Below are 25293 nucleotides of genomic sequence, written 5' to 3'. Positions count from 1 at the left end.
TTCATTCATTCATCTTCCGAGCCGCTTGATCCTCACTAGGGTCGCGGGGGGTGCTGGAGCCTATCCCAGCTGTCTTCTGGCAGTAGGCGGGGGACACCCTGAATCGGTTGCCAGCCAATCGCAGGGCACACAGAAACGAACAACCATTCGCACTCACACTCACACCGAGGGACAATTTAGAGTGTTCAATCAGCCTGCCACGCATATTTTTGGAATGTGAAACCGGAGCACCCGGAGAAAACCCACGCAGGCCCGGGGAGAACATGCAAACTCCACACAGGGAGGCCGGAGCTGGAATCGAACCCGGTACCTCTGCACTGTGAAGCCCACGTGCTAACCACTGGACTACCGGGCCGCCCTGTTGATATCTTTCATTCATTCATTCATCTTCCGAGCCGCTTGATCCTCACTAGGGTCGCAGGGGGTGCTGGAGCCTATTCCAGCTGTCTCCGGGCAGTATGCGGGGGACACCCTGAATCGGTTGCCAGCCAATCGCAGGGCACACAGAAACGAACAACCATCCACGCTCACACTCACACCTAGGGACAATTTAGAGTGTTCAATCAGCCTGCCACGCATATTTTTGGAAAGTGAAACCAGAGCACCCGGAGAAAACCCACGCAGGACCGGGGAGAACATGCAAACTCCACACAGGGAGGCCGGAGCTGGAATCGAACCCGGTATCTCTGCACTGTGAAGCCGACGTGCTAACCACTGGACTACCGGGCCGTTTCAATAAATTTTTTTATTTAAAAGACAACTGATCCACCATTCCGTGTTGATGAGAGCATTAAAATGGGGAAAAATAGGAGGAAAAAGAAATCAAAGGAAGTTTCGAATAGATCATCTGTGATTAATTACGGCTAATTCTGAGTTAACTATGAACATTTGATCGCAATATTATTTTAATCGTTTGACAGCACTAGTATTGACATGATATTTACAGACGGCTTGAATATTTCGTTGACATCATATGACGGACATAAAAAGTTTGCACACCCCTGTAAAAATGCCAAATTTTTGTGGTGAAGAACAATCGATATTTTTTTCTTTTCTTTTCTTGAGTCAAATCAAATCAAAGCGTACAAAGGGGATGCGCTGCGTTGTGCGTCATGAAGACACTCGTCCCGAATCGCAAGCAACCTCCAACCCCGAAAGATAAAACGAGACTTTCATGGAAACCTACAAAGTAGTTCACAGTTACCGTACACGAACGCCCACTGGCCAATCACAGCACAGCACTAAGCGGGCGTCACGACATTGACTTCGGGGCGGTATTGCATTTGATTTATTGGTTTGTTTGTTTTTTTTGTGTGTGTTTTTTGTAGTTGCAGCCACAGATAAAGGGATAGTAACTATTACGGAAAATAGCTGCATAGTTAAAAAAAAAAAAGATGAGTATCAAGCAGAGGTAGGCAAACCTAAAAGTAGCACGTCGTGTTCAATACAAATTTTGCTACATTCAAATCATGAGAACCGGAGAACATGCAGTACATGCTTGACAACATGTGCTATTTACATACGTAAAAGATGCAACTCATATTCACCTTAGTATGTATGGAAGGGCGAACAAAAGCCTGAAGAATTGAGTCTTCAGGAAGGGGGGTGGGGGTGTTGGGGGGGGGGCAGGTCGAGTCCGAGCTTCATATTTGAATTCGTCAGCATCCGCTCAGTGAGCTCACATCCGGTTTCGTGTAGCTTGCGGGAGTTGCCATCTTATCTTTACAAATCTCTGTTAGGACACAAAAGGAAAATTCTTTGAGCAAGGCAGCGCACAAATGCCGGGTCAACATAACAAGATATCATGAAAAGAAAAAAAAAATGCAAAGGTCAAATGATAAAAATGTCATCAGGTGACACGGTGTGTCAAACGTTCGCCTCATCTGAGAATGACTTTGCCCCACCGTCGACTCAATTCGACCAAAAATCGATAAAGAAATACCGTATTTTCCCCACTAAAAGGCGCACCGGATTATAAGACGCAATCTACAATGTATCCACTAGATGGAGCTACAGGTACGTCTTTGTCCGTCTCCGTGCCTTCTCTTCTTCTGTTCGACCCGAGAGGCGTTCATGACCGCCTCCAAAAACCGTAAATTAACGATTACTTCAGTGAAACGACGAAAGTTAAAAATACAGCAATGCATCACAACAGAAAAATCACAAAATAAATTCTATAGCCCCCCCCCCGACTGAATTGAGTTTGGCATTTCCTTGAGCGTAGCTGCGACAGAACGATCAGATGTCAGTAAATTGGAGGAGACTGCACTGTCTCAGAAGTCCTTTGTTGTGTACTATATTCACAAACGAGGAAATCGCAAAATAAATTCTGTAGGGGGGGGGCTATAGAATTTATTTTGTGATTTCCTCTCTTTTGATTTTCTGTTTTGATGTTTGATTTTTTGATGTTGGGTCGACGTATTACCGTAACGACCATACACAAGGCGCGCCGGATTTTAAGGCGCGCTGGGAGCTTTTAAGAACTTTTCGGTGCGCCTTATAATGCGGAAAATCCGATAAGCAAATCATATCAATTCAACCAAGTTTATGAAATGATTGTTGAATATGTCACTCTAATTCAAATCACGATCAACATCCTGGCGTCTGACATGCGGTATTTATTTGGTATTTCATTGATGCAATTGACGCAAACGAGAATGAGAAAATGGCCGGTACAGCGACGGACGAGTTGTTGTGCTCCGTTTGTAGCGCGTTACTCTCGACATTGACGAGAAGAGCGATCGCGGACGGCGCGCACACGGCTCGGAATTGAATTAGCCCCTCCTCCTTCTCTCCGAGATTGAGTTTTGAGAGGTGCTTTCGATAGCTTTTGCCGGCGAGCGCGTTACTATTTGACAAATCTGTGCCGCTCGCCTCAGGGCTTCGAGGGGCTTGTCGGAGGCTAAAAGGGGAAAGAAAGAAAGAACGAAAGCAAAGCGGGGGGGAGGGGGGGGGCAAGCAGACTCACCGGAGCCAAACTAAGTGGCCCATTTGGGTGTTGTTGTTTTTCCTTGACATTCGCATGAGCTCGGCGAGGGCAAATTATCTGGACAAAGTGCAGTTTTGTAAGGAAATGAAGGAGATGGGCGAAGTCTGGCTCCCCCCCCCCCAAAAAAGCCTTTTTGGGGGAGGGGAAACGTGGAAAACACTCGAGTACCGATTTCGAGGCCGGTCTCTGGTGGTCCGTGTGCCTTTAATTTAGCTAATTAGCTAATTTATGATATTCACGTGGTACATGAGGGCGGCCCGGTAGTCAAGTGGTTAGCACGTCGGCTTCACAGTGCAGAGGTACCGGGTTCGATTCCAGCTGCGGCCTCCCTGTGTGTGGAGTTTGCATGTTCTCCCCGGGCCTGCGTGGGTTTTCTCCGGGTGCTCCGGTTTCCTCCCACATTCCAAAAAACACGCATGGCAGGCTGATTGGACGCTCTAAATTGTCCCCAGGTGTGATAGTGAGCGCGAATGGTCATTTGTCTGTGTGTGCCCTGCGATTGGCGGCAACCGATTCAGGGTGTCCCCCGCCTACTGCCCGGAGACAGCTGGGATAGGCTCCAGCACCCCCCGCGACCCTAGTGAGGATCAAGCGGTACGGAAGATGAATGAATGACATGGTACATGAGCCTCTCGTGGAACATTTTCGAGCATATGAAACGCTCGGTGCGCCTCTCGCGCGCCATCATGACAATCCGAAGTGAAATCGCGAGTGCGGCGAGTCACCGTAGCGGACGTTGGGCTCTCCGGGCGTGAGCAGGTAGCAGGCGGCTTCGTTCTTGGTCCGATCTCGGGGCCGCGGGCACCGCAGGGACCATTTTTCACTGGGGGACAGAGGCTGCGTCAGGCTGCAGCCTTCCTCCTCGGAAAGGGCCACGTTTGCGTCGCCGTTCTGTTTGGAGTCTGACAGCACCAAAAAAAAGAAAATAAAAATCCGGCCAGACAAATGCCAAGGCCTTGTTTTTTTTTTTTTTTGCATGTAAACAAAAACCGGCGAGACACAACGGTGATGTTTTGTTTCCGGTCTGAACCTCGCATAATGGCGATAAATCTATCAAATAGACCGGGGGGTCGGCAACACGAGGCTCCAGAGCCGCATGCGGCTCTTTAGCGACATCTAGTGGCTCCCTGGAGCTTTATAAAAATATTTGAAAATGGAGAAAAAGATTTTGATAGTTGGCTAAAATAGCTCAAATAGCTGTCGATACATGTTGCAGCTCTGAAAATGGAGAGCTGTGGTGTTGTTTTTGTTTTTTTTTTTTTATAAACGTACACTTTATTTATGCTTTTAACAATCTCGACAAACAAACAGTCCGACTCGGTGACTTCTCTCTTCCCAGTTCAACTCGAGAGGTGTTCAAAGACAGCCTCCAAAATACGGAAATGAATGTTGCCTTCACTGACACTAAGAAAAGCGAAAATAATGCACCAAAACAAAAAAACAACAAAAAAAAATCAAGCAAAGAAATCACCAAAATAAATTCTATGGGAGCGTTTGTGAACACACATCAAAGACAAACAATTCTGAGACAGTCCAGTCTCCTACATACATACAGCTTGTGTTTCCTTCATTGTCAGTTTTATAGAGTTATAGTTTTATAGGCTTTTATTTTTTGTGGGTCCGGACAGATTAGTTTTTTTGTTTTTGTTTTTTGTCCTATATGGCTCTTTCAACATTTTGGGTTTCCGACCCCAATGGCACAACTTAAAAGAAGTATTTTGACGAACAACGACTTGACTTTTTTTCCCTCCCTTTCCAGTGGATAGAAAAAGGGTGTGCACACTTATGCAACCACATGATTGCAGTTTGTATGAACTTTGTATTTCGCGTTATTACAGGAAAAGGTTTGGAAACGACTCATCTTGGTCTCAATCTTATTCTTGCCGAGAGTAGGGGTGTGTAGACTTTTTATATTCACCTTTCACGTGTTGCCCCCCCCCCCCCTCCCCGAAAAAAAATACAATATATATGCAGAGCGGCGGTCTGACCTGCTCGGCCGTCGTCGGCCGCCAGCGGACACGTGTCGCTCTGAGTGCTTTCCCTGCACGAGTTGCTGTTGGACTTCCCGAGCGACGGCGAGTCGGGATGCGCCTCGGGGTTGGGGTTGTGCTTATTCTTCTTCTTGGGCAGCTTCTGCTTGGCCATGGCCAGCGAGTAGTACATCCCAAAGTTGTTGACGATGACCGGCACGGGCATGGCGATGGTCAGCACCCCGGCCAGGGCGCACAAGGCCCCCACCATCATGCCCAGCCACGTCTGCGGGTACATGTCTCCGTAGCCCAGCGTGGTCATGGTGACCACGGCCCACCAGAAGCTGATGGGGATGTTCTTGAAGTGCGTGTGGTGGGCGCCGGTGGGGTCGTGCGGGCTGGCCCCGATCCGCTCGGCGTAGTAAATCATGGTGGCGAAGATGAGAACTCCCAGAGCCAGGAAGATGATGAGCAGCAGGAACTCGTTGACGCTCGCCCGCAGCGTGTGGCCCAGCACGCGCAGGCCCACAAAATGGCGGGTCAGCTTGAAGATCCGAAGGATGCGCACGAAGCGCACCACCCGCAGGAAACCCAGCACGTCGTTGGCCGCCTTGGACGACAGCCCGCTCAGACCCATCTCCAAATAGAAGGGCAGGATGGCCACAAAGTCGATGATGTTCAGCGAGTTCTTGACGAAGAGCAGCTTGTCCGGGCAGCACGCGATCCGCACCAGGAACTCGAAAGTGAACCAGAGCACGCACACGCCCTCCACCAGGGTCAGGACGGGCTTGGTCACCATCTCCAGGCGCTCTTCGCTTCGGGTCACGTTGTCCACCAGCACCAGTTCCGTACGGTTCTGGAGCTCGTTGAAGGCCTCGTGGGTCTCCAGGCAGAAGGTGGTGATGGACACCAGGATGAAGAAGAGGGACGCCAGCGCCACCCCCTGGTGAGAAAACATCGCACCACAGTTCTTCAGCGCTGGATGGCAAAGACCTTTTCAGGATGTTTGTCGACAAAAAAAGGTGCCAGAGACGCAGCGAAAGGCCGCGCGGCGCCGGCGGCTCTTCTCAAAGTGCAGCACAAATACAATGATTGGCACGTCTGGCTCCCTCTAGTGGTTGGTCGAAGAATAACTGAATTCAATATTCAAACTATTCGTAATGGAGTGACGGTGGCACAAAGTTGTTTTTACATTTAATAATAATAATAATAATACATTTTATTTATAAGCGCCTTCACTGTTCAGTTGAATTGATTTTTTAATATCAATATAGTTTCATGTTATTGATCAATTTATTTATTTAGTTAGTTTAAATACTATTTTTTGGGGGGGGGGGATCGATTGTTTTTTGAGAGGTCGAATTTTCGCGTGCAACGCATTTTGATCGAACGGTTATTTAAGAAAATGTTCCGCTACATTGTAGCGCAGCTATTGATCCGTACGAACGAAATAATTCGAAGCACCTAATGTGGAGACTGAAGTGTCAGGCTGAACGATGAATCGAATTCAAATTGACAGCGCAGCGTCGCAGAATGCAATTTTCAAATCGCAAAGGCCGAAATTTTGAGAGAAAAAAAAATGGCTTCGTTTCGGCCGGTCGCTAGGCTTTATTTTTCACAATGCATGTATATTTTATTGATCTGTATGGTGTCCACATACTGCAAGTACAGTCCCCGTATCGCCTCGATTCTTAAATCAGTGTTTTTACATTGGGAGAGGCAACCTTGAAAAAAAGTATCACATATTAACGACGTGTCTGGATTCGTACGATTGTGATGTTTTTCTTTTAGGGTGGAGGTGGCTCCATGATCCTTGCCCGTGAACCCCGAGGGGGTCTAGAAATGCCCCCTCCCCCACCTCCTCCGGCCAGGGTAAGTGACCGGCTCCTGCTCGGGTTGCCTATTCATTCATTCATCTTCCGAGCCGCTTGATCCTCACTAGGGTCGCGGGGGGTGCTGGGGCCTATCCCAGCTGTCTTCGGGCAGTAGGCGGGGGACACCCTGAATCGGTTGCCAGCCAATCGCAGGGCACACAGAGACGAACAACCATCCACGCACACACTCACACCTAGGGACAATTTAGAGTGTCCAATCAGCCTGCCACGCATATTTTTGGAATGTGGGAGGAAACCGGAGCACCCGGAGAAAACCCACGCAGGCCCGGGGAGAACATGCAAACTCCACACAGGGAGGCCGGAGCTGGAATCGAACCCGGTACCTCATAAAATATAAATGAGAGAGCGGATTCTGTTTTCCTTGGCAGCGTCTTTTGAACCGACACCTCCGCACATTCCAACCGGAGCAGTAGAGAAGAAGGCTACAAGTGTCCGTTCATTCATTGACTGGCTTTTCTCAATCAGTCTGCCTTGGCTTCGTGTCATCCAAGGGTTTTTTTTTTCCTCTCTTGGCGGCCAAAGAGCGAGCGTCCCCAACGATGTTTGAGCGTATCACATCACGTGCGAAACATCAGAAACAATGAGTGAGTCACACGCTTGCTTTTTTTTTTTCAATGAACGACATGGCACCCGGTCAAAGGGCTGAATGAACGAGTTTGCGTTTACGTCGTAAGCAGCCTGTCGTCAGTGTTTACTAAAAGCCTGAATTAATTGTATCGCCCTCACTAAATAAATACTCCCACAGCTGGATAAATATGTCTGGGTTGTGTGTGTGTGTGTGTGTGTGTCCTATGAATGTGTTTACACATCGTGCAGTAAGTCATCTCCCTTTTAGGATGAAACTCTACCACCGCTTTCGAGTCAAGTTTGGCAACGTGTGTGCGTTATACTGCGCGGATTCATTGTGTCCCGCGAGGTACCGTTTGAGTGCGCGAGCAAAGAGCAGCAAGACTTGGGGGGAAAAAAAAAGGTTACCAATCAGTTTTGTTTTCTTTTCTTTTTTTATGCTCACCTAACGTTTGGCCAAAAAGAATCCGGCGGTTGAGGGAGCGATTAGCATTGAACTAGCTTCATTATTTCAACGGCTACTCCTTTTTAAATTGGTCAGTGTTGTGCCAAAAATGAATTTGAATTTAGGCCCATTCCAAACTGACAAGTTCATGTTTGAAACATTTTTTTATTATAATGCTCCAATATTTTAAACTCGTCATGAATATGTTAAAGCCCAGGTTTCAGTTATTTATATGTTTGTTCTTTGTTTGTTTTTTTATGGGATTATTTGTCTGATCGTCTGATCTCATTTTGGGTCGAGCTAAAAGTGTTTTACTGCCGGACTTTTATTTTTGTCGCTTGGCGGTAAAAGTGTGAGCTCGGTGAGCTTGCGACTCGGTGAGCTAACAACTAAGTGAGCTAGCAACTCAGTGAGCTCGCGACTTTGTGAGCTAACAATTAAGTGAGCTAGCAACTCGGTGAGAACTAGCAACTCGGTGAGCGAGCAACTAAGTGAGCTAGCAACTCGGTGGGCTAGCAACTCGGTGATTTAGCAACTCAGTGAGCTCGCAACTTGGTGAGCTCGTGACTTGGTGAGCTAACAACTAGGTGAGCTAGCAACTCAGTGATCTCGCGACTTGGTGAGCTAACAACTCGGTGGACTAGCAACTCGGTGAACTAGCAACTCGGTGATCTAGCAACTCAGTGAGCTCGCAACTTGGTGAGCTCGCAACTCAGTGAGCTAACAACTCGGTGAGCTAGCAACTCAGAGAACTAGCAACTCGGTGAGCTCGCGACTCAGTGAGCTTGCGACTCTGTGAGCTAACAACTAAGTGAGCTAGCAACTCGGTGAGCTAGCAACTCGGTGAGCTCGCAACTCAGTGAGCTAACAACTCGGTGAGCTAGCAACTCGGAGAACTAGCAACTCGGTGAGCTCGCGACTCAGTGAGCTTGCGACTCTGTGAGCTAACAACTAAGTGAGCTAGCAACTCGCTGATCTAGCAACTCAGTGAGCTTGCAAGTTGGTGAGCTCGCGACTTGGTGAGCTAACAACTAAGTGATCTAGCAACTCAGTGAGCTCGCAACTCGGTGAGCTCGCGACTCAGTGAGCTCGCGACTCAGTGAGCTAACAACTCTGTGGGCTGGCAGCGAGATGATCTAGCAACTAGGCGTTCGCCTCCAAGAATAATGACACCAATGTGAGCCTACTCCAGCGGAGGGCCGCCCCCTCTCGCTCTTTATCTTCGCTTATGAGCAATCAGCAAAGCAAAAGATGTCACACAAATGCGAAATCGATTCGCTCGGCATGGAAAATCAGAAGGCCTGTTACCTGTGTCGGAAAAAATGATATTGGAGACTCTGCTACCAATTGCGCAATCCGCTAGCTGCTTGCTAGTGCCCTTTCCGTCTCAACCTTATATGTCCCCTGACCGCATGTCTCCTGCGAGTGTATGTGTGTACGTGCGAGCAAATGAGAAGACTGATCACACTTCACCGGTGGAAACTTTAAACATGTTGAAGAGATTTATTAGGATGACCACTGCGAAGAATTGTTGCCACACACACACAAACACACACACACACACTCTTTCCATTTGTCCGCCAGGCCCCGTGTATCTGATGCAGACGTGCTTTCCGATACACTTGCCGCGTTCGAATAGCAGATGCAGAGCCAGGCCAAATGTGAATCATCTTATTTAATGGTCTGTGTATCCGCCAATCTAACACATTTACATCATATTTAATGGTCCGCGTACCTCTCACGTTCCTTATTCACAACACTGCACCCCTCGAGCAGGAGTGACAACTATTTGGCAGCTCGCCCGAGAAGCTAGCATAGCAAACTACTCGTGCACTCAGTGCTCCTCCTCGTCATGCATCCAAAACACACCGCACTAGTCACAACAAGATGCACTCATGCTAAGTTAGCTTTTCGCTAGCTGACAGAGTATTTTCGGTTTCAAAGGTTCCGTTTTTAACGAGTGCCCTTTTAACGCGACATCTCTGGCGCAAATGGAAGCAAACTTTCTTATTTGTGCAGCAATGAGCTGAAAGGCAATGCCTGAAATGTGAACAAGTACAAGGTTGCTGACGAAGAAAAAGTCCACTAAAAGCTCGCAGAGCTCTTCTGCCATTAGCGTGTACATTAAATGCTACTTACGCCTGAACGCATCCGCCATGAAAGTGCTGCAAGGACTTGGACATTTCTCTGCACAAACGTTTTGCTTTTTCGCTGATAAAATGAAGACAGCTGAAGCTCAGCTCAAGCGAGTGGTCAAGGATTTGCATTTTGTTTTGTTTTTTAGCCTTTTAAAACATTCCCCTGCGTGTTTGCGATATGATTTGGGATTGGATTGGATAAAACTTGGAACTTATCAAATGTACTGTGTGTGTAACATGTAACATACGGCACAGATGAAATTTCTTCCCTCCCAACATAAAACAAGAGGAGCCCCTGCGGGTGTCCTCGCCGCTATCAAAAGAAAAGTTACATTTTGGCAATACCACCAAAATAAAGAATAGAAATAATTCTTGTTTTTTTTCCGTCCATCCATTTGTAAATGAGCTTATCTTCATTTGGGTCATGGGCTCGCTAGCTAGCAAGGTAGATAGATAGCTAGTCTATCTATCTATCTATCTATCTATCTATCTATCTATCTATCTTGTTAGCTAGCTAGCTAGCTAATGAGCTTATCTTCATTTGGGTCATGGGCTAGCTAGCTAGCTAGCTAGCAAGATAGATAGATAGCTAGTCCATGACCCAAATGAAGATAAGCTCATTAGCTAGCTAGCTAGCAAGATAGATAGGTAGATAGGTAGATAGATAGGTAGATAGATAGGTAGATAGGTAGATAGATAGATAGATAGATAGATAGATAGATAGATAGATAGATAGATAGATAGATAGATAGATAGATAGATAGATAGATAGATAGATAGATAGATAGATAGATAGATAGATAGATAGATAGATAGATAGATAGATAGATAGATAGATAGATAGATAGATAGATAGATAGATAGATAGATAGATAGATAGATAGATAGATAGATAGATAGATAGATAGATAGATAGATAGATAGATAGATAGATAGATAGATAGATAGATAGATAGATAGCCCATGACCCAAATGAAGAGCTAGCTAGCTATCCATCTATCTCTCTAATTTTAAAAACATGAAAATGTTTTGTGTTCCACTATAATTCCTGTTCCGGTATTTGTGCTTCAGGCTTGTGTGCGCCTGTGAGGGTACGAAGGGGCGGGATGAGTCTTTCAGTTACTTGTGCGTTAGGTTAGAGTTTGTACACGTTCTCGGGTATTTACAAGTGTGACTGCGTTTGATTGCATTGATATAATATAACCCAAGTGCTAAAGGGCGAGCGTTTTTTTCCCATGATGCCACGGTGGGGGGGATGATTTGCTCATGCACATGTTCCATGTCAGCTGAGATTTTACTTCCTACAGTTTGACACTTTTGGATAATGTGAGCGCAAATGGTCATTCGTCTGTGTGTGCCCTGCCATTGGCTGGCAAGCAGTTGAGGGTGTCCCCCGCCTCCTGCCGGGAGACGGCTGGGAGGGGCTGCGGCACAGCCGCGACACTCGTGAGGAGAAGCTGATTAGAAAATGGATATGTGGATCATTGCACACACCTCGGGTCAAATTGCCCATGAGCCATTATTGCTGTTCTATCCGTTGTTTGAGCAACATGATATGTATTACACAGTCAAACCTCAGTTTTCGAACGTCTCTGTTCTCGACCAAATCGGTTTTCGACCAAAAATTTCAATTTTTTTTTTTATGCCTCGAATTACGACCGAAAATCGGTTCTCGACCAAACTGAGCGCATTTAATTGCATGACTCCTCTCGCCTTCCTTCCACGAGGAAATGACGCTTCCTCGTATAGCGTTCCATTGTGAGCAGACGTGTTCAATGAAGATTTTCATTTTTTATTATTTTTTTTAAAGAGTGTGGTTTCGGTTTTCAAACAGTCTTCTGGAACGGATTATGGTCGAAAACCGAGGTATGACTGTATATAGGATCTCATGACTTCTTTTGGGAGTGAATATTAAAATCTAATTTTAAAAAAGGGAGTGTGAGGGTGCAATGAAAAAATAAGCTTGAAAAGTGTTTTCCTCGCCAAAATACCGGTATTATAATCGAGTTTGAAATGGTCATTCTCCACCTTGGGGATATTATTGCTGGGGGGGGGGGGGGGCGAGACCCCCCCTCACTGTTATTCAGCAACATGCGTCCCTGCCCAAACTCACCCTAGCCGCTTTGGAGGAGTAGGGGTCGTCAAAGAGGGCCCAGATCTTGGGCTGCCAAACTTCGCAGCAGCTCCTGGACCTGCCCGGACACTCCTCGATGCCGAAGCGCCGCGGCGCTTGGCCGCCGCCGCCTTCGTCGTCATCGTCGGCGTCGTCGTCGTCGGGCTCGGGCGGCTCGAAGGTCTCCAGGGCCTCCTCGGCGTCGCGGTGCTGCCGGTAAGTCATCCAGCAGCACGGCTCGACGTCCGTCTCGTCGATGCCCCAGAAGGCCAGCTCCTCCTCGAAGAGCGGCCCGCACACGTCGGCCGGGCAGTGCAGCTTGCCGGTGCGGTAGTAGTTGAGCACGTAGGCGAAGATGCCCGGGTGGCGGTCGAAGAACAACTCCCCGCCGCCGCCGCCGCCGCCGCCGCTCGGCGGCGGCGGCGAGTCGCACGACTCCTCGGAGTCCGCCGGCGGCTCCGGGTGGGCCAGCCACGCCAAGCGGGTGCCCGGCAAGGTGCGCAGGGTGCTCTTGTAGGTCTCGTGGCGGGTTCCGCCCACGTTGATGATGATCTTATCCGAGTCTTCGCCTCTGGACATGTCCTCCTTCAGGCATGATTTGGACGGAGGCTTGTTGCCGGACTTGCGTCCTCGGTATGACGAAACGCACACGGAGCTGATCATCGTCAAATCGGCGCGCCGGCTGCTCCGTTTGGTGTCAAAACGGCGAGCGCGCCCTCATCGCGGCGCCCTCATCGCAGCCCCCAACCACTTGTTTGCCCAAACGAGCGCGGACGAAGCGCCGCTCACTTTAGAGTCAGCGGGCGCGCGTTCGGCGCTCCTTGCCAAACCCCCGTTTTGCCTTTTTTTCCGCCGCCCCCGACCCCCCTCCTCCCTTCGGTGTTTACCTCCGGAATGTGCAACTTGGCCGACATTCAACAGTTGGAGCTGATGTGCGCCAGTTTTCCGGCGGGGAATCGCTGTGGAAGGGATGCGCTTCTTCCTCTCCCCCCCCGCCCCCCCCCCCACCTCCGCCCCGTCTCCGCGCAGCTCCACAACAGGTTCCGCTTTAACTCTTTGACTGCCGTGCTCGTCGCACGACGGCTGCTCCCTCCAGATAACGCACAACCTCTTCTTGGAAATAATAATAATAATCATAATCATGACATACATGGTCAGAATTGACGCAATATTTCATTTCAATTGGACACAATTGCCTTTTCAGCGCCCCTGCCGGTGTGAAATGTGTTTTTCTGCGACACTATGCACCTGCTGCTCACAGGGAAACGGACCGAACCCGGACTCAAACGGTTCAGACTTCCAACAGATGCTGCAATCGGGCAACAAGGCGCCACATTTGTGGAAACAAAGCTCAATCGGCAGCGTGAAGATACAAATTAATGATTTCTATTATTAATTATTAATTTGAATTTCTGCAGCGGTTTCGCAACACCTGCAGCGCTCGCCTTGTCAAAAGCGTCACAACTAACTCCAACGTAGTTCTTAGGCCCCCAAGAAGCCGGTAAAGCGCCAACCTTGTTCAAATGAAGCTCCTCAATCACATCAAAATAATTCTGTGCCACCAAGATGCCGCACAGCACTACTTTTGTCCAAACCCTAGCTCCTCAAATCATTTCAACATAGTTCCTTGGCACAGGATGGCGCGAGATGATGGAAAACCAATGGTTTTGTTGAAACATCCTGTCCCAAGCAATAACTTTACTTTGGCCTGAGCACGAAAACAGCAGTTTAGTTTTATAGCAACTAGCATGGGACGGCGACCCCAAAAATTGAGGGTTTCACTGTATTTTGTCCTTCTCATGTCGAGAACGAGACACAACATGATTTTCTTTGTCCATCCATCCATCCGTTTTCGAATCCGCTCATCTTCACAAGGTCCGTGGGCGTGCTGGAGCTGATCCCGGCTTTCTTCGGGGCAGTCGACGGGGGACACCCTCAACCGGTTGCCAGCCAATCCACAAACATACAAAATACACACAATCTCACCACGGTACAATTCAGATTGTTCCATTAATTTGTCATGCGTGTTTTTGGAATGTGGGGGACGTACCTGAATTGAGAACACCCACGCAGGCACTGGAGAACACGCAAGTCCACACAGGAAGGCCAGAATCAGACCCTACACCTCAGCACTGTGAGGCGGACGTGCTAACCAGTTGACCAACATGCCACCACACACACACTAAAAAAGGGCCGTGGGGGTGGTTACTTCCAAGCGTGCTGCAAGAAATTATTCAATTTCATTGTCCTTCCATTTCATTTTCATGAAACAAAATCTTTGTATCCGAGACAGCCAGGACAATTCAAAATATTGTCCGCTAGATAGCAACAGCGTTGCGTTCATTCAATTGGGATGCATGAATGTTGCACTTGTCGGAGTTGGCTACTTCAGCTGTCATTTGCTCTTCTACATGCCTCCAAACGAACCTAAGTGGCAAACGAAACTAAATAAACGGGAGCTCTTATCACTCAGGAAGGAAACAGGATGCACTTGATGACCATTTCCGGCCACGTTATTACGATTGGGCGCAACAGCTGTGAGGCGTTTAGTTACAACCCGGACACAGAGGCGTAATGTCTTAGTGATAGACCTCAATACAAAAACCGTTTTCTGCCCAGACCCCCCCTTCCCAAAACACAAGCGCACGCACACCATACGCGTCGCTAACCCGTCTGTTGTCAACTGCCTGCCATCTCAGACCTTCACCGATAGAGGGCGACATTACACAGTGGAACAGCAGTCACAGTCAACGGCATACAAACATGACGAACTTCAATTTACTTCTATTTGTCGATGTTTTCTTTTGCGCGGCCACCTCACGTCACCGAGACAAATCGTGACTAACAAATGATTATTTCCCCCTCCGGCACTAGCCGCTCAGCGTGAGGGACCTGCCCGGAGCCATTCCATTCATAAAATCGGGGGTTTCTAGGAATTTTGGACAGTTGTTTTTGTCCGCCGCCCTCCCACACACACCTCCCTTACTGGGTCCTTCACGACGTCCGAGCCCCTGGACGGTCGTTTTTAAGGCCAGACACCACTCTGTGTGTTGTGTGTGTGTCCGGAAAGTCCAACTCCAGTGCTTGAACTGTTTTTCATCTGGACTGTCGCACACATTGCTGAACGCTGTCCCCGTTCGGAGCGCTTAAATATCGCTCCGGCACTCCATTTTTTGAGGCACTGATTAACCGAACGACGCATTTGAACAACACTCTGAGTTTCGGAATGGTCGGAGTGAAACAGCGCACGCGCGAGGTATACTTCCCAACGCGCGCGGCATCATTTCCAACGCACACACTGTCTGAAATACTGCCACCCAGCGGGCATTGTGGCGAACAACGTGTTTTAACGTCATCGATTTCAACAACGAATCAACGAGGGAAATAAATATTAAGGCGATGAAGCTCTGTTCAGTATAAATTGAACAGTATTTCATTTTAGATCAAATATAAATAGCTAGATTAAACCAGTTACAAAGTATCTCGGGACAAGTTCAAAAGTAGATTCAAACTAGTTGGAAGGTACGAAGCCCATTCCAATGAAGTTGGGACCTTGTGTTGAACATCAATACAAACTGGACAATTGTAAATCAATTATCAACTGCTAAAAACAATCAAATTTATCAGTTCGAACATAAAATGTATTTGTAGTGTAGCCAAAGAAAAATAGGTCAACTTGATTTGTGTATCAGAGTCGTGCACATGGCAAGCGAGTGTGAAAGCAGATTAAAACCGGTTTCATAGTCATGGCATCAAGTTTACGTGGATATTCGAAAACGCATTCATTTTTGCATCACAAATGTTGAATATGAGAATGTTAGTTGCTAATGTTCAAATCGGGATTTGTTTTTTGAAAGTTTCATTTCTTGAAAATATGCATTCTATACTTTTTGATTGAATGGATTGAGATTGGAAAATGCAATACGACAGCACCCCCAAAGAAGCAACGGAAACGACAATAGGACCCCCCCCCCCCCTCCAGTGAAACCACATCGTAAAGAAATGATAATGATAAAGACACCGTTGGTATTAAGCTGAATATTTATTGAGTTGAAAGTAAAAAAAAAACCAACAACAACACATCAATAATTTAAAGTGAAAGAGCCATGCATTGTTATTCAGTGCAAATAATGGCTTCAAGGCCAGAAAAAACAACAACAGAAAGACAACTTTTTTTAAAAACACACAATAGGAGAATACTACAGATGGCAAAAAAAATAAATCAAATACTGTTTAAAGTCTGCGCCTGTCAGACATTTGATATATAAATTATTCAAACCAGAATTGGACCCAGCGGCCTTGAACGAATTAGCCTCCGATGCTGGCCATTATTCTTTCGTAATATCACATCAAGTGCTGCGCTCTTTTACATGCGTTTAAGGGCCAATATTGTGTCACACCAGCGACGGCCGGCCGACCAATCGGGGAAGTCATCGGGAAGTCATCAGGCAGCGCCCGTAAGCAACTGATTTCCGCTCCCCCCCGGTTCCAAATGCGCTGCCATCCCATCCTGAACGAGCGCGCGCGCGCTTCAAGAGTCGGTGCACGGCAGCAGGTCGTATTTGACGTAGCCCACGCGGTCCACCTGCCTGCTGGGCGTCATGCGCCAGTAGAAGCGATCCGAGGAGAAGTAAATGTAGCCTGGAGCGGGAATACATTTCAAAAGAGTTGGGATTGGTTTAGATGAACTCATTCACTCCCAAAGACGTTTTTAAACGTCTTTTCGGACTTGGTCTAGAATTGGCTGCTACTGAATGCGTTTTAAAGGAGGAGATAAAACCACACTGAGAAAAATGGTGTTGAATTTACTCCATTGTATTTTATCTTGGGAAACACTGACCCCTGGTGGCCAATCAACGCTTGGAGGCGGGCGCGGCATTTACCGTTCAACTGGAAGACATCGTGAGGCTCGCTGGGCACGCCGCCAAAGGCAGTGTAGATGTATCGTGGGTAGCCCCTTTCAACCATCTGCGTCTTCATATCGAGCCTGTATTGACACGCGGCAGCAAAAAATCGTCGCGGTCATTCTTCTTATTCAAGTTCGCGCACCCCCCGTGCGTTTTTCGATGAATCGGCGCTCACCTCCAGTATTTCTCCCCGCTGAAGAGCAGAACTTTGGTTCTTCCCCTCTGCAGCGCTCCTTCCACCGTCCTCACGCTGGCAGGCAGGCCGAGCTTCTCGATGCTACGCGGGCCCAGAACGCTCTGTCCTGTGTACACCCAGAACTGGTGCCCTAAAAAAAAGGTCAAAGGGTCAAAATTAGTTCACTGACAGCGACAGGCTCTTCCCGGAGATGGCCCAAGGTACACGATTCACCCGTTAGCGTTCAGACATCAGCTTCGTTTCGAACTCGACGGGGCCCAGATTCCATACTGAGTGTGTACATCTAAACGCAGACTAAATCCTGATTTCACTTCAGTGACATTTTTTTTTTTTGTTGGGTACGGTGTGATCAATCTCGGGTGCCGGGGCGCTGGCCCACCATGCGGGTTGCTCACTCGTTAGCAGAATCGGTCAATCTTTCACAGCGGCTGCTATCTTCTGCTAAAAACTGCTTGGCTGACTTGATGCGGTCGACCAATTTGGGGTTCGAGCGAAACATGTATCGGTTTTCACTTCAGAAACGAGGCGGCTCGAGAGTAGGCAGCCGCTCGCCTCGTTGCAACACCCTAACTCAGCTTTGGTGACCCGGCGTGAACGCGTAAAGCTTACCGGAGAAGAAGTAGAGTTTCCTGGTGGCAGGATCTTCAAAGGCAGCGTCGATGACCGTGGGCAGTGCCGGCCAACGCTCGGACACTCGAAACGGACCCCTGAGGTCGCCCTTCTGACCTCTGCTGGATCGCGTCCAGTAATATCTGAAGAGATCAACGCACAAAGACATGAGCGTTGCTTCCGGACTGTGGTGCGAGTCAAACGTTCGCGCCGGGTGGTTTGCCTTACCCGTCGCTGAAGAAAAATAAATCGTTTTGAATGACGCTGATGCTGTCAAATTGGTTGACTTTGCAGACGTCTTTGGTCGTCGGGTCCACGGGCGTTGGGGCGGTCGTGGTCGTGGTGGGCCGAGGGGCAACTGTGGTGGTGGTGGTGGTGGGCCGAGGGGGTGTAGGTTGCGGGCCTTCCCCGCGCCCTGAAAAGAACAGCAAGTTCAGCCATTTTGAAAAAATGCTTCTATTTATATTGATTGAGAGACTTTTTGTCTTCTACTTTCTCCCAGTCTCTTAATTTTGGCGGTACGGCTGGCCTTACCGTAGAGATACTGAATGCCCGCAACGTCGTCTCGGTGCAGGGAGAAGTTCTCCACGTAGGAGTACATGGGGTACATGAGCGCCTGGCGAACGTTGGAGTGATCCAGCCCCAGCGCGTGGCCAAACTCGTGGGCGGCCACCAGGAACAGGCTGTAACCTGTCAAGCAAACAGGTCAGGCGTCGGAGGGGGGGGGGGGGGGGGGGGGTGGCCAAAGATGTGACAGCATCATTGATTTCTCACCTTTATCACGGCAAAAGCCCCATTTTTCGTCTTGGTCGTAGCTGGCGGTGGTGGCGCACCACAGCCTGCCGTCGCCGCGCCCGTCGCTGGTGCACGCGTCGTATACTCGACCCTGGAAGGTGAAGGGAAAGCGGCAGGGCTCCCCCTCGGAGTTCCCTCCGGATACGGCCGTGTCTGCACGAACATCGGGAAGAAGCGAAGCGAGGTTAGCCGCGGGCAAAGTGAAGCCTCGCGAAGCACTGAGACGTTTTCGCTCATGTAGCATTTTAGCTCTCTACGACCCCCTGCTGCACAGTGAGCGGTATTGCAGTTTGGATTTTCGCTCCAAACTCGGACCGCGCATGCACGTGGATGCTATTTCTCCATGGACAATAACTTGACTGACTTCATTTTCCACACCTACTTTTGCTCGACCCGCGTTGGAAGCCCCGCCCCGTTTCATTTTGCCCCTAACCACCCACGGGTCGCTGACGTACGTGGCCTTCCAAATATTAGTTTCAGGGACGTCTGGCGAAAGGGAGACGCACCGTGACTGGGACAGAATCCGTATTTTTTGTCCTGGTCGAAGTTGCCGGTGGTGGCGCACCAGCGGTTGCGGTCGTCGCGGCCGTCCGTGGTGCACTTGCTGTACTCCTTCCCTTGGAAGACAAACGGGAAGACGCAGGGGGCGGCGTCGGCGTTCCCTCCAAAAGTGTACAGAACTGCGGGTTGGGGATGGGAGGAGCGCGTTTTTATTTTTGCGTCATCTTGGATCGCGTCGACTGTCGGTCGGCCGTCAGACTCACGTTCACTCGGGCAGAAGCCGTATTTTTTGTCGCGGGCGTAATCGGCCGTGGTGGCGCACCAGGGGAGGTTGTCCGCGCGGCCGTCGGTGGTGCACCTCGTGTAGGATTTGCCCTCAAAAGTGAAGGGGAAGTGGCACAGGGCACCTTCGGCGTTCCCGTAGCGAGTCTTGGACACTTTTTTGGAGACGGCGGAGAGAGAGAGAGGGTGTCACTCAAAACCGGAGAGCAACGGAGCCGGGCCGACAAGGGAAGCCGTCCACCTACCCGGTCCGTTTCCCAGCGTCCAGTTTTCATCGTCATCAAAGTGGGCGTCTCCCTGGACCCCCTGGCCGGGGGGGTACGCGTGTGCCAGGAGGCCGTCCTTGCCGTCGAAGGGGTAAGGGTCTCCGTGGTCTGGAAACATGCCACGAACACACGAACTTTGAGCGCGAAGGTGTGTGTGTGTGTGTGTGTGTGGGGGGGGGGGGGGGGGGTCACGTACCGCCTTTTCCAAAGGACACCATGATGTCGGCCGTCCCTTCATAGAGACGCGTGAAGGTCAGCGGGGTGACGTCACTCCAGACCTTGAAAGCTCTCGCAAAAGCGTCATCAGTCAGGGAGATGTCCAAGTCCGGAGAGTAGTTCAAGATCCTGCGCGGGGGGGACACGGAACACCAACATTTTTCTCCCGAGAGCAAAAATTTGCGGTAGCGCTCATCATTTGGAAAGAGAAACTTGCAAGGACAAGCGTTGGTCAACCGCGGTCGCTCGCTTCACCTGTAAGTGATGTCGTTGCGGTCCCATTTGAGGTCCGCGTCAAAGGTTTTGTAGTTGGCCACGTCGGGAAGGCCGCAGCGCGGTTGCTTCATGGCCTCCAGGGTGGGCGGGTCCAGCCGGCCCGTTTCTTGCAGGCCCAGCCGCTGCTGCATCTTCCTCAGGGCCTTGGTGGTGGACACGATGGACTGGAAGCCGCTGCGCTGCAGGTTCTCCATGTAGCCAAACTTGCTCAGGTAACTCTGTGGGGGGGAACGAGTTCAAGCGGTGAGAGGACAGCGGCGGGAGGAGTCAAGACAGCGGCGGAAGGTCAAAAGGTCGGGGCTGGGTCATGACTTCCATCAAGCCCGTTTTATTTGGCAGGACACATTTTTTATTTTTTATTGGGCATTTGATACTTTCTTTGGACTATTACCCGATATCAAAAACAAGCATTTTTCAAACATGACTCTTTAAAAAAAAAAGAAAAAGTGGTGCCGTGAGTGTTTTTGGAACGAGGAAAAAAAGAAATTCGAATAGCCTTCGAATACAAAAAAAAAAAAAAAAAAAAAAACATTGATGATGTATAAAGAGAGTAAATGAGCAGTTTTTGCCGGTGCCGCTCCTTGTGGGGTGTATACATGTGGTGGGGGGCTGGGGGGGGGGCAGTATAATACAAACATGCAGTCAGCTCATCTGTCGTTCTTCACAGAGGATAAAGAATGTCAACCTGTGACTTTGTAAGAATATCGTGTCGCTGCAAAATTTCACGTCAGGTAATTCTCATCCCAAGGCACTGATGTAGAATCGCCCCCCCTCGACCCCCCAAAAAAGTTACATTATTGAAAAAAAATGATTTGGGGGGGGATTAAATGCTCTCTCTATTGATCAATCGATAATAAATTGTGCTGAACGTTGCCAAAGAGATGCAATTTTTATTTTTTACACGCTTATATATTTCAGAAATACGATTTCAGCAGCTTGCTGACATTGTTTTGATTTCAAATTTTCGTGACGCTAGCATGTTTTTTTTTTGTAGGTAAAGCTTTTTATGTTTTTTCTGTATTTTGTGATGATTATTTTCTTGTCTCTGGAAAGCACCGGACGTTTACCTGACCCCGGCGCACATCGAATCCACTTGGCTCGCCCTCTGAGTGACAAATATTTTGCCTCACCTGTACAAGCGACACGAGGAAAGAGCGAGAGGCTCGGAGGGGGGGGGGCGGCCCGACTCTTACCCCGACACTGATTAATTCTTTGATCGTTCAATTGTTAAAAAGCTCAAAATTTTCATTTGTTTTGGTATACCGCAAACTCCACAAAAACAAAGAGCGAAACGGATTTTGTAGAACGCCCTTGTCGTTGACTTTTTCTGTCAGGGGGGGGGGATCAACAAAATCATTCAAGTGAGATATCAGATTTGGGTGAAAAAGGCCAGATTGCCGAGTCCTGGTGATTTGTTTCTCGACTGCTTTGCGAAAATCTCTCTGATGAAGACGACGCGCAGCATCCGCTACTCACTTTTGCCAGTTCCACGTCCGTCATGTTTTTGATGATGTCCCCCGGAAAGGTGACGCGCAGCGACTTGAGGGGGAGGCTCCATCCTCGCCGCACGCTGCCGCAGCACCACAGCAGACACAGTAGCAAAACGCGGGATCTCATGGCGGCGCCCGTCAGTGTTGGTTGGTGGGGGGCTGTGGGGAGGGTAAAAATAAAAGTCGAGAAGTTGAAAGGCGCAATCCGTCGAGTGTCCTCTTGTTGGCGCGGTGCCGCTCTTGTGTCCTTGTTTTGGATTCGCGGGGCTTTTTATGCAACTTGGACTCTTAGTCACTTGCCCTCAGGCTCCACCCCCCCACCAGCGACCACGGCCCTCCCACTCCAAGCTCTGAACACGTGCTATACTTGTTCAATTGGCTCCACGGGGGAATTTCCAAAATATTCACATCTGACTTGACAACAATAACAGCATTTCTTAGGAGTAGGAACTTGTGGGGAAACTACACTGACCAAAAAAAAAAAAAAAAAAAGAAAAAAAAAGTGAGTTAAAATAATTTCAGTTGAACGTGTACATCGGTTGCACGTGATTAAAAAGTGCTACACTGAGGCGATATTTCACTCTCCTCCACTGGGGGTCTTAGGGGGAGAGGTCCGGTCGGCTTAACTTGAGCAGATACTAAGGCAGCGGTGTCCAAACATTTTTTTTTTTTTGTTGGATGGCCGCCGACAGAAAAAGGGAAGGACGAAAGGGGGCCACTTGAAAATTCGCCAACTCGAGATTCGCAATTCGAGAGTGTCGGAGTTGTCTCGTTCATTTCATCGGCTTTCCATTCAAGATGTGAAGGCAAATAGCTGAGAAAGTTTTTTGGGGGTGTCCAACGTCTTCGATTTCGCAGAGTTTTGCATGAAACAAAATCCGAATCCCATCGCCGCATTCGGAACTCGGAGGAAGGTGACCGGGTTATTTGATGCGACGTCTTCATCAATCAGCCAGAGATTGTGGAAGAAACGATTTTTTGCGTTTAAAAGTGAACCGTCTTTATTCGCTGCAGTTTTTTGGGGATAAATCCTTCCATTCATCCATCCTTTTTCCCCGATCCGCTTTATCCTCACAAGGGTTGCTGGAGCTGATCCCAGCCGTCTTCGGGCAGTAGGCGGGGGACACCCTGAACCGCTTGCCAGCCAATGGCAGGGGCACACAGACGGACAACCATTCGTGCTCACTCGGGAGAATTTTGTAGTACCCAATCAACCTGCCATGCATGTTTTTAGAATGTGGGAGGAAAGCAGAGTACCCAAACAAAACCCATGCAGGCACGGGGGAGAACATGCAAACTCCACATAGGAAGGCCAGAGCTGCAATTGAACCCGACCCCTCTGCACTGCGAGGTCGACGCGCTAACCACTAGACCACCGGGCCGCCCGCTAAATTCTTTTAATCTTTTATTTGTATCTTTGAATAGAGAGAAAAATTCTACAGCGCAGGCTCCCTTCTCACTCTGCCCACCTTGACCTTTTTTGACTAACCTTGCAGCTCATGTCACATTTCATTTTTAGACTTAATTTTTGGTTGGTCATGTTGCGGGCCGCTGAAAAATGGATGGCGGGCCGCAAACGACCCTCGGGCTGCAGTTTGGACACCACTGTACTCAGCCATGCCTTGGTACGGTTAGTGTGTTATTGTGTCTTGAGTGCAAAGTGATGACGTTATAGATATAAATGTATTCATTTTCTTAATAAATGCCATGAGAAAATCATTTCAGCCGAGCAATTTAGATGTGTGTGTGTGTGTGTGCTTGTCTTGAGTCTTGATTTATTTATTTTTCCATCTACTTGGGCTTGTTGATCAGTCGAAAGGAATGACATGATCAGCTCAATTTGGATGCGTTCACATGAAGATCAACAGAAATCTTGCAAATATTTGGTCGCTTTGTTCCCATGAGCTCATGTTTTTTTTTCTCATGTCATTTGCCTTCCCGTTTCTCCGCAACTCATTTGTAACGATGAGCTTCATCATGACATTGACGCAACGCGTCCCCACGACTTCATCACCAAAAGTGACAAAAGTCGACACAAGCCACTTGCCTCATTCGGTCAAAATGATTGAGAAGCCTTTTGGGGACATTTCGACACACTTGGGGCAGCACGGCGGGAGCTCGCAGTTCTCACGGTTGGGCGGTTCTGTGTTCAGACCTGGACTCGGTCCCTCCTGTGTGGACTTTGCATGACTGAAGAAATGTATGATGAAAATTGCTAAAATGCTAACATACATGCTAGGCATGCTAACATCCAGTAATAAAGTGCTCCGGCTAATTTGCACGCTAATAATGATTTTTCATCCTTTCTCAAGTTGCGCCCTTAAATGGTTCGAATGTCCCTGAAATGTCGTGTCGTGGATGTGGTTGGATGACTGCGAGATCCTTCCTTATATTACAGTTTCCTGATGCGGTTGATCACTCATTATTGACACATTTACTTGGGCGTCATCTATCAGCCTGTTCGCACATCTGAGGAATGTCATCAGCAACTTCTCCAATCGCGATTGCTCACACACACAAAAAAAAAAAAAAAACGGGCACAGATGATGAAATCTTGTGTTGTGTTTTGCTTGCATTTAACGTGCGGTTCACGCAACCGGCAAAAACACAAGTAGCTAAAGACTTTATAGAGGGAGCTAAAAATTAGTCGCATTTTCATTGTTTTCGTTGAGTTTGAAAATTGTTGGCAGCTGACAATAAAAAGGGGCTACACATCCGTCCGTGCCTTTGCAGCTCAGCATGCCACTGAGAAATTGATTTTGTTTTTGGAGAGGAGAGTTCAAGGGGAGTGTTTGGTCACTTCCAGAAAAAAATAAACAGAACCCAAACTAACAACAAAAACAAAACTGTGAACTCTGGCACAATTGTTGTCCCACCAGAAGAACGATGGCGGATGTGCCCAGCTAGCATGCGATCGACAACTGCCGGCCGGCGTCGTGATCATCTACAACAGGGGTGTCAAACTCATTTTAGTCGCGGGCCAATTTGGAGTTCAGTCTTCCCTCGGAGGGCCGTTTTGACAGTGAAACCACCAAATTATTACTTTCCCACAAAAAAATAATCAAAATCAGTCAATTATAATCGTTTGTTCAAACGAGTGTCAACATGGCAGCAAAATTCTTCCAAAACCTCCCACATTATTTATTACGCATGACAATTTGACATTCCGGGATAGATTTTAGCAAATTCACAAGCATGATTTGCTTTCGCGGGCCACATAAAATGACCTGGCGGGCCGGATCTGGCCCCCGGGCCTCGAGTTTGACACCATGATCGAAACCGATTGACAGACAGAGGCGTTTTCTGATTGTTATGCAGTAAGTTCCGCAAGTAAAACAGCAAAAAAAAAAAACCAGAACTCCTCCTCGTCGGTACCAAATCCACCCTACGCAAAGCCGACAATTTTTCTCCTCATAATTGATAATATAATAATAATAATATAATAATAATCTCATAAACACCACTGCTATCCTTGTTCACGGTCTCGTCACCTCCCGCGACAACGACTGCAATTCACTTCTTTTCGGCGTCCATCACAAATTCCTCCATAAACTTCAACTTGTTCAGAATTCGGCAGCCCAGATCATTACGAGAAGCCCCTCCTTCCATCACATCACCCCCATCCTCCAACAGCTTCA

The 25293-nt window shown here is 48.4% G+C and overlaps 2 protein-coding genes across 3 annotated transcripts; both read right to left on the bottom strand.

Annotated features, from left to right (window-relative positions):
• Window positions 1-1296: 1296 nt before the first annotated feature.
• kcnc4 (potassium voltage-gated channel, Shaw-related subfamily, member 4) lies at window positions 1297-13125 on the bottom strand. 2 transcript variants are annotated; one of them, XM_052054881.1, is made up of 4 exons: window positions 12118-13123; window positions 4978-5902; window positions 3715-3891; window positions 1297-1732 (listed from the first exon to the last, which is right to left on the bottom strand). In XM_052054881.1, the coding sequence occupies exons 1-4, from the start codon at window positions 12778-12780 to the stop codon at window positions 1659-1661; spliced, it is 1839 nt and encodes a 612-aa protein (XP_051910841.1). In that variant the 5' UTR covers window positions 12781-13123; the 3' UTR covers window positions 1297-1658. The 2 variants fall into 2 exon arrangements, with proteins under 2 accessions (XP_051910841.1, XP_051910848.1); XM_052054888.1 differs by lacking the exon at window positions 3715-3891 and having other exon boundaries at window positions 12118-13125.
• A 3015-nt stretch (window positions 13126-16140) lies between these two features.
• On the bottom strand, window positions 16141-21952 carry mmp9 (matrix metallopeptidase 9). The gene is made up of 13 exons (XM_052054760.1): window positions 21642-21952; window positions 20145-20383; window positions 19870-20018; window positions 19653-19781; window positions 19389-19562; window positions 19131-19304; window positions 18604-18777; window positions 18364-18519; window positions 18058-18244; window positions 17830-17972; window positions 17200-17350; window positions 17001-17104; window positions 16141-16758 (listed from the first exon to the last, which is right to left on the bottom strand). Exons 1-13 carry the CDS (start codon window positions 21780-21782, stop codon window positions 16649-16651), a joined length of 2031 nt encoding a protein of 676 aa, XP_051910720.1. The 5' UTR covers window positions 21783-21952; the 3' UTR covers window positions 16141-16648.
• Between the last annotated feature and the right edge of the window lie 3341 nt (window positions 21953-25293).

This window comes from Hippocampus zosterae, chromosome 2, assembly GCF_025434085.1.
Source record: "Hippocampus zosterae strain Florida chromosome 2, ASM2543408v3, whole genome shotgun sequence".
In the NCBI taxonomy this organism is placed as follows: Eukaryota; Metazoa; Chordata; class Actinopteri; order Syngnathiformes; family Syngnathidae; genus Hippocampus; species Hippocampus zosterae.
The sequence above is the reverse complement of the archived record's forward strand: the minus strand, read 5'-3'. Positions and strand labels throughout refer to the sequence as shown.

What these genes read in the sequence shown, in the direction of transcription:
- kcnc4 (XM_052054881.1), bottom strand. Translation starts at nt 12,780, where the DNA reads ATGATCAGCTCCGTGTGCGTTTCGTCATACCGAGGACGCAAGTCCGGC. An exon ending in ACTCCTCCAAAGCGGCTAGG is followed by an intron (nt 5,903 to 12,117) that starts GTGAGTTTGGGC and finishes TTTTCTCACCAG; the next exon opens with GGGGTGGCGCTGGCGTCCCT. An exon ending in AGAGCCCAACGTCCGCTACG is followed by an intron (nt 1,733 to 3,714) that starts GTGACTCGCCGC and finishes GTGTCCTAACAG; the next exon opens with AGATTTGTAAAGATAAGATG.
- mmp9 (XM_052054760.1), bottom strand. Translation starts at nt 21,782, where the DNA reads ATGAGATCCCGCGTTTTGCTACTGTGTCTGCTGTGGTGCTGCGGCAGC. An exon ending in CGGACGTGGAACTGGCAAAA is followed by an intron (nt 20,384 to 21,641) that starts GTGAGTAGCGGA and finishes TCCCCCCCACAG; the next exon opens with AGTTACCTGAGCAAGTTTGG. An exon ending in CGGATTCTGTCCCAGTCACG is followed by an intron (nt 18,778 to 19,130) that starts GTGCGTCTCCCT and finishes ATGTTCGTGCAG; the next exon opens with ACACGGCCGTATCCGGAGGG.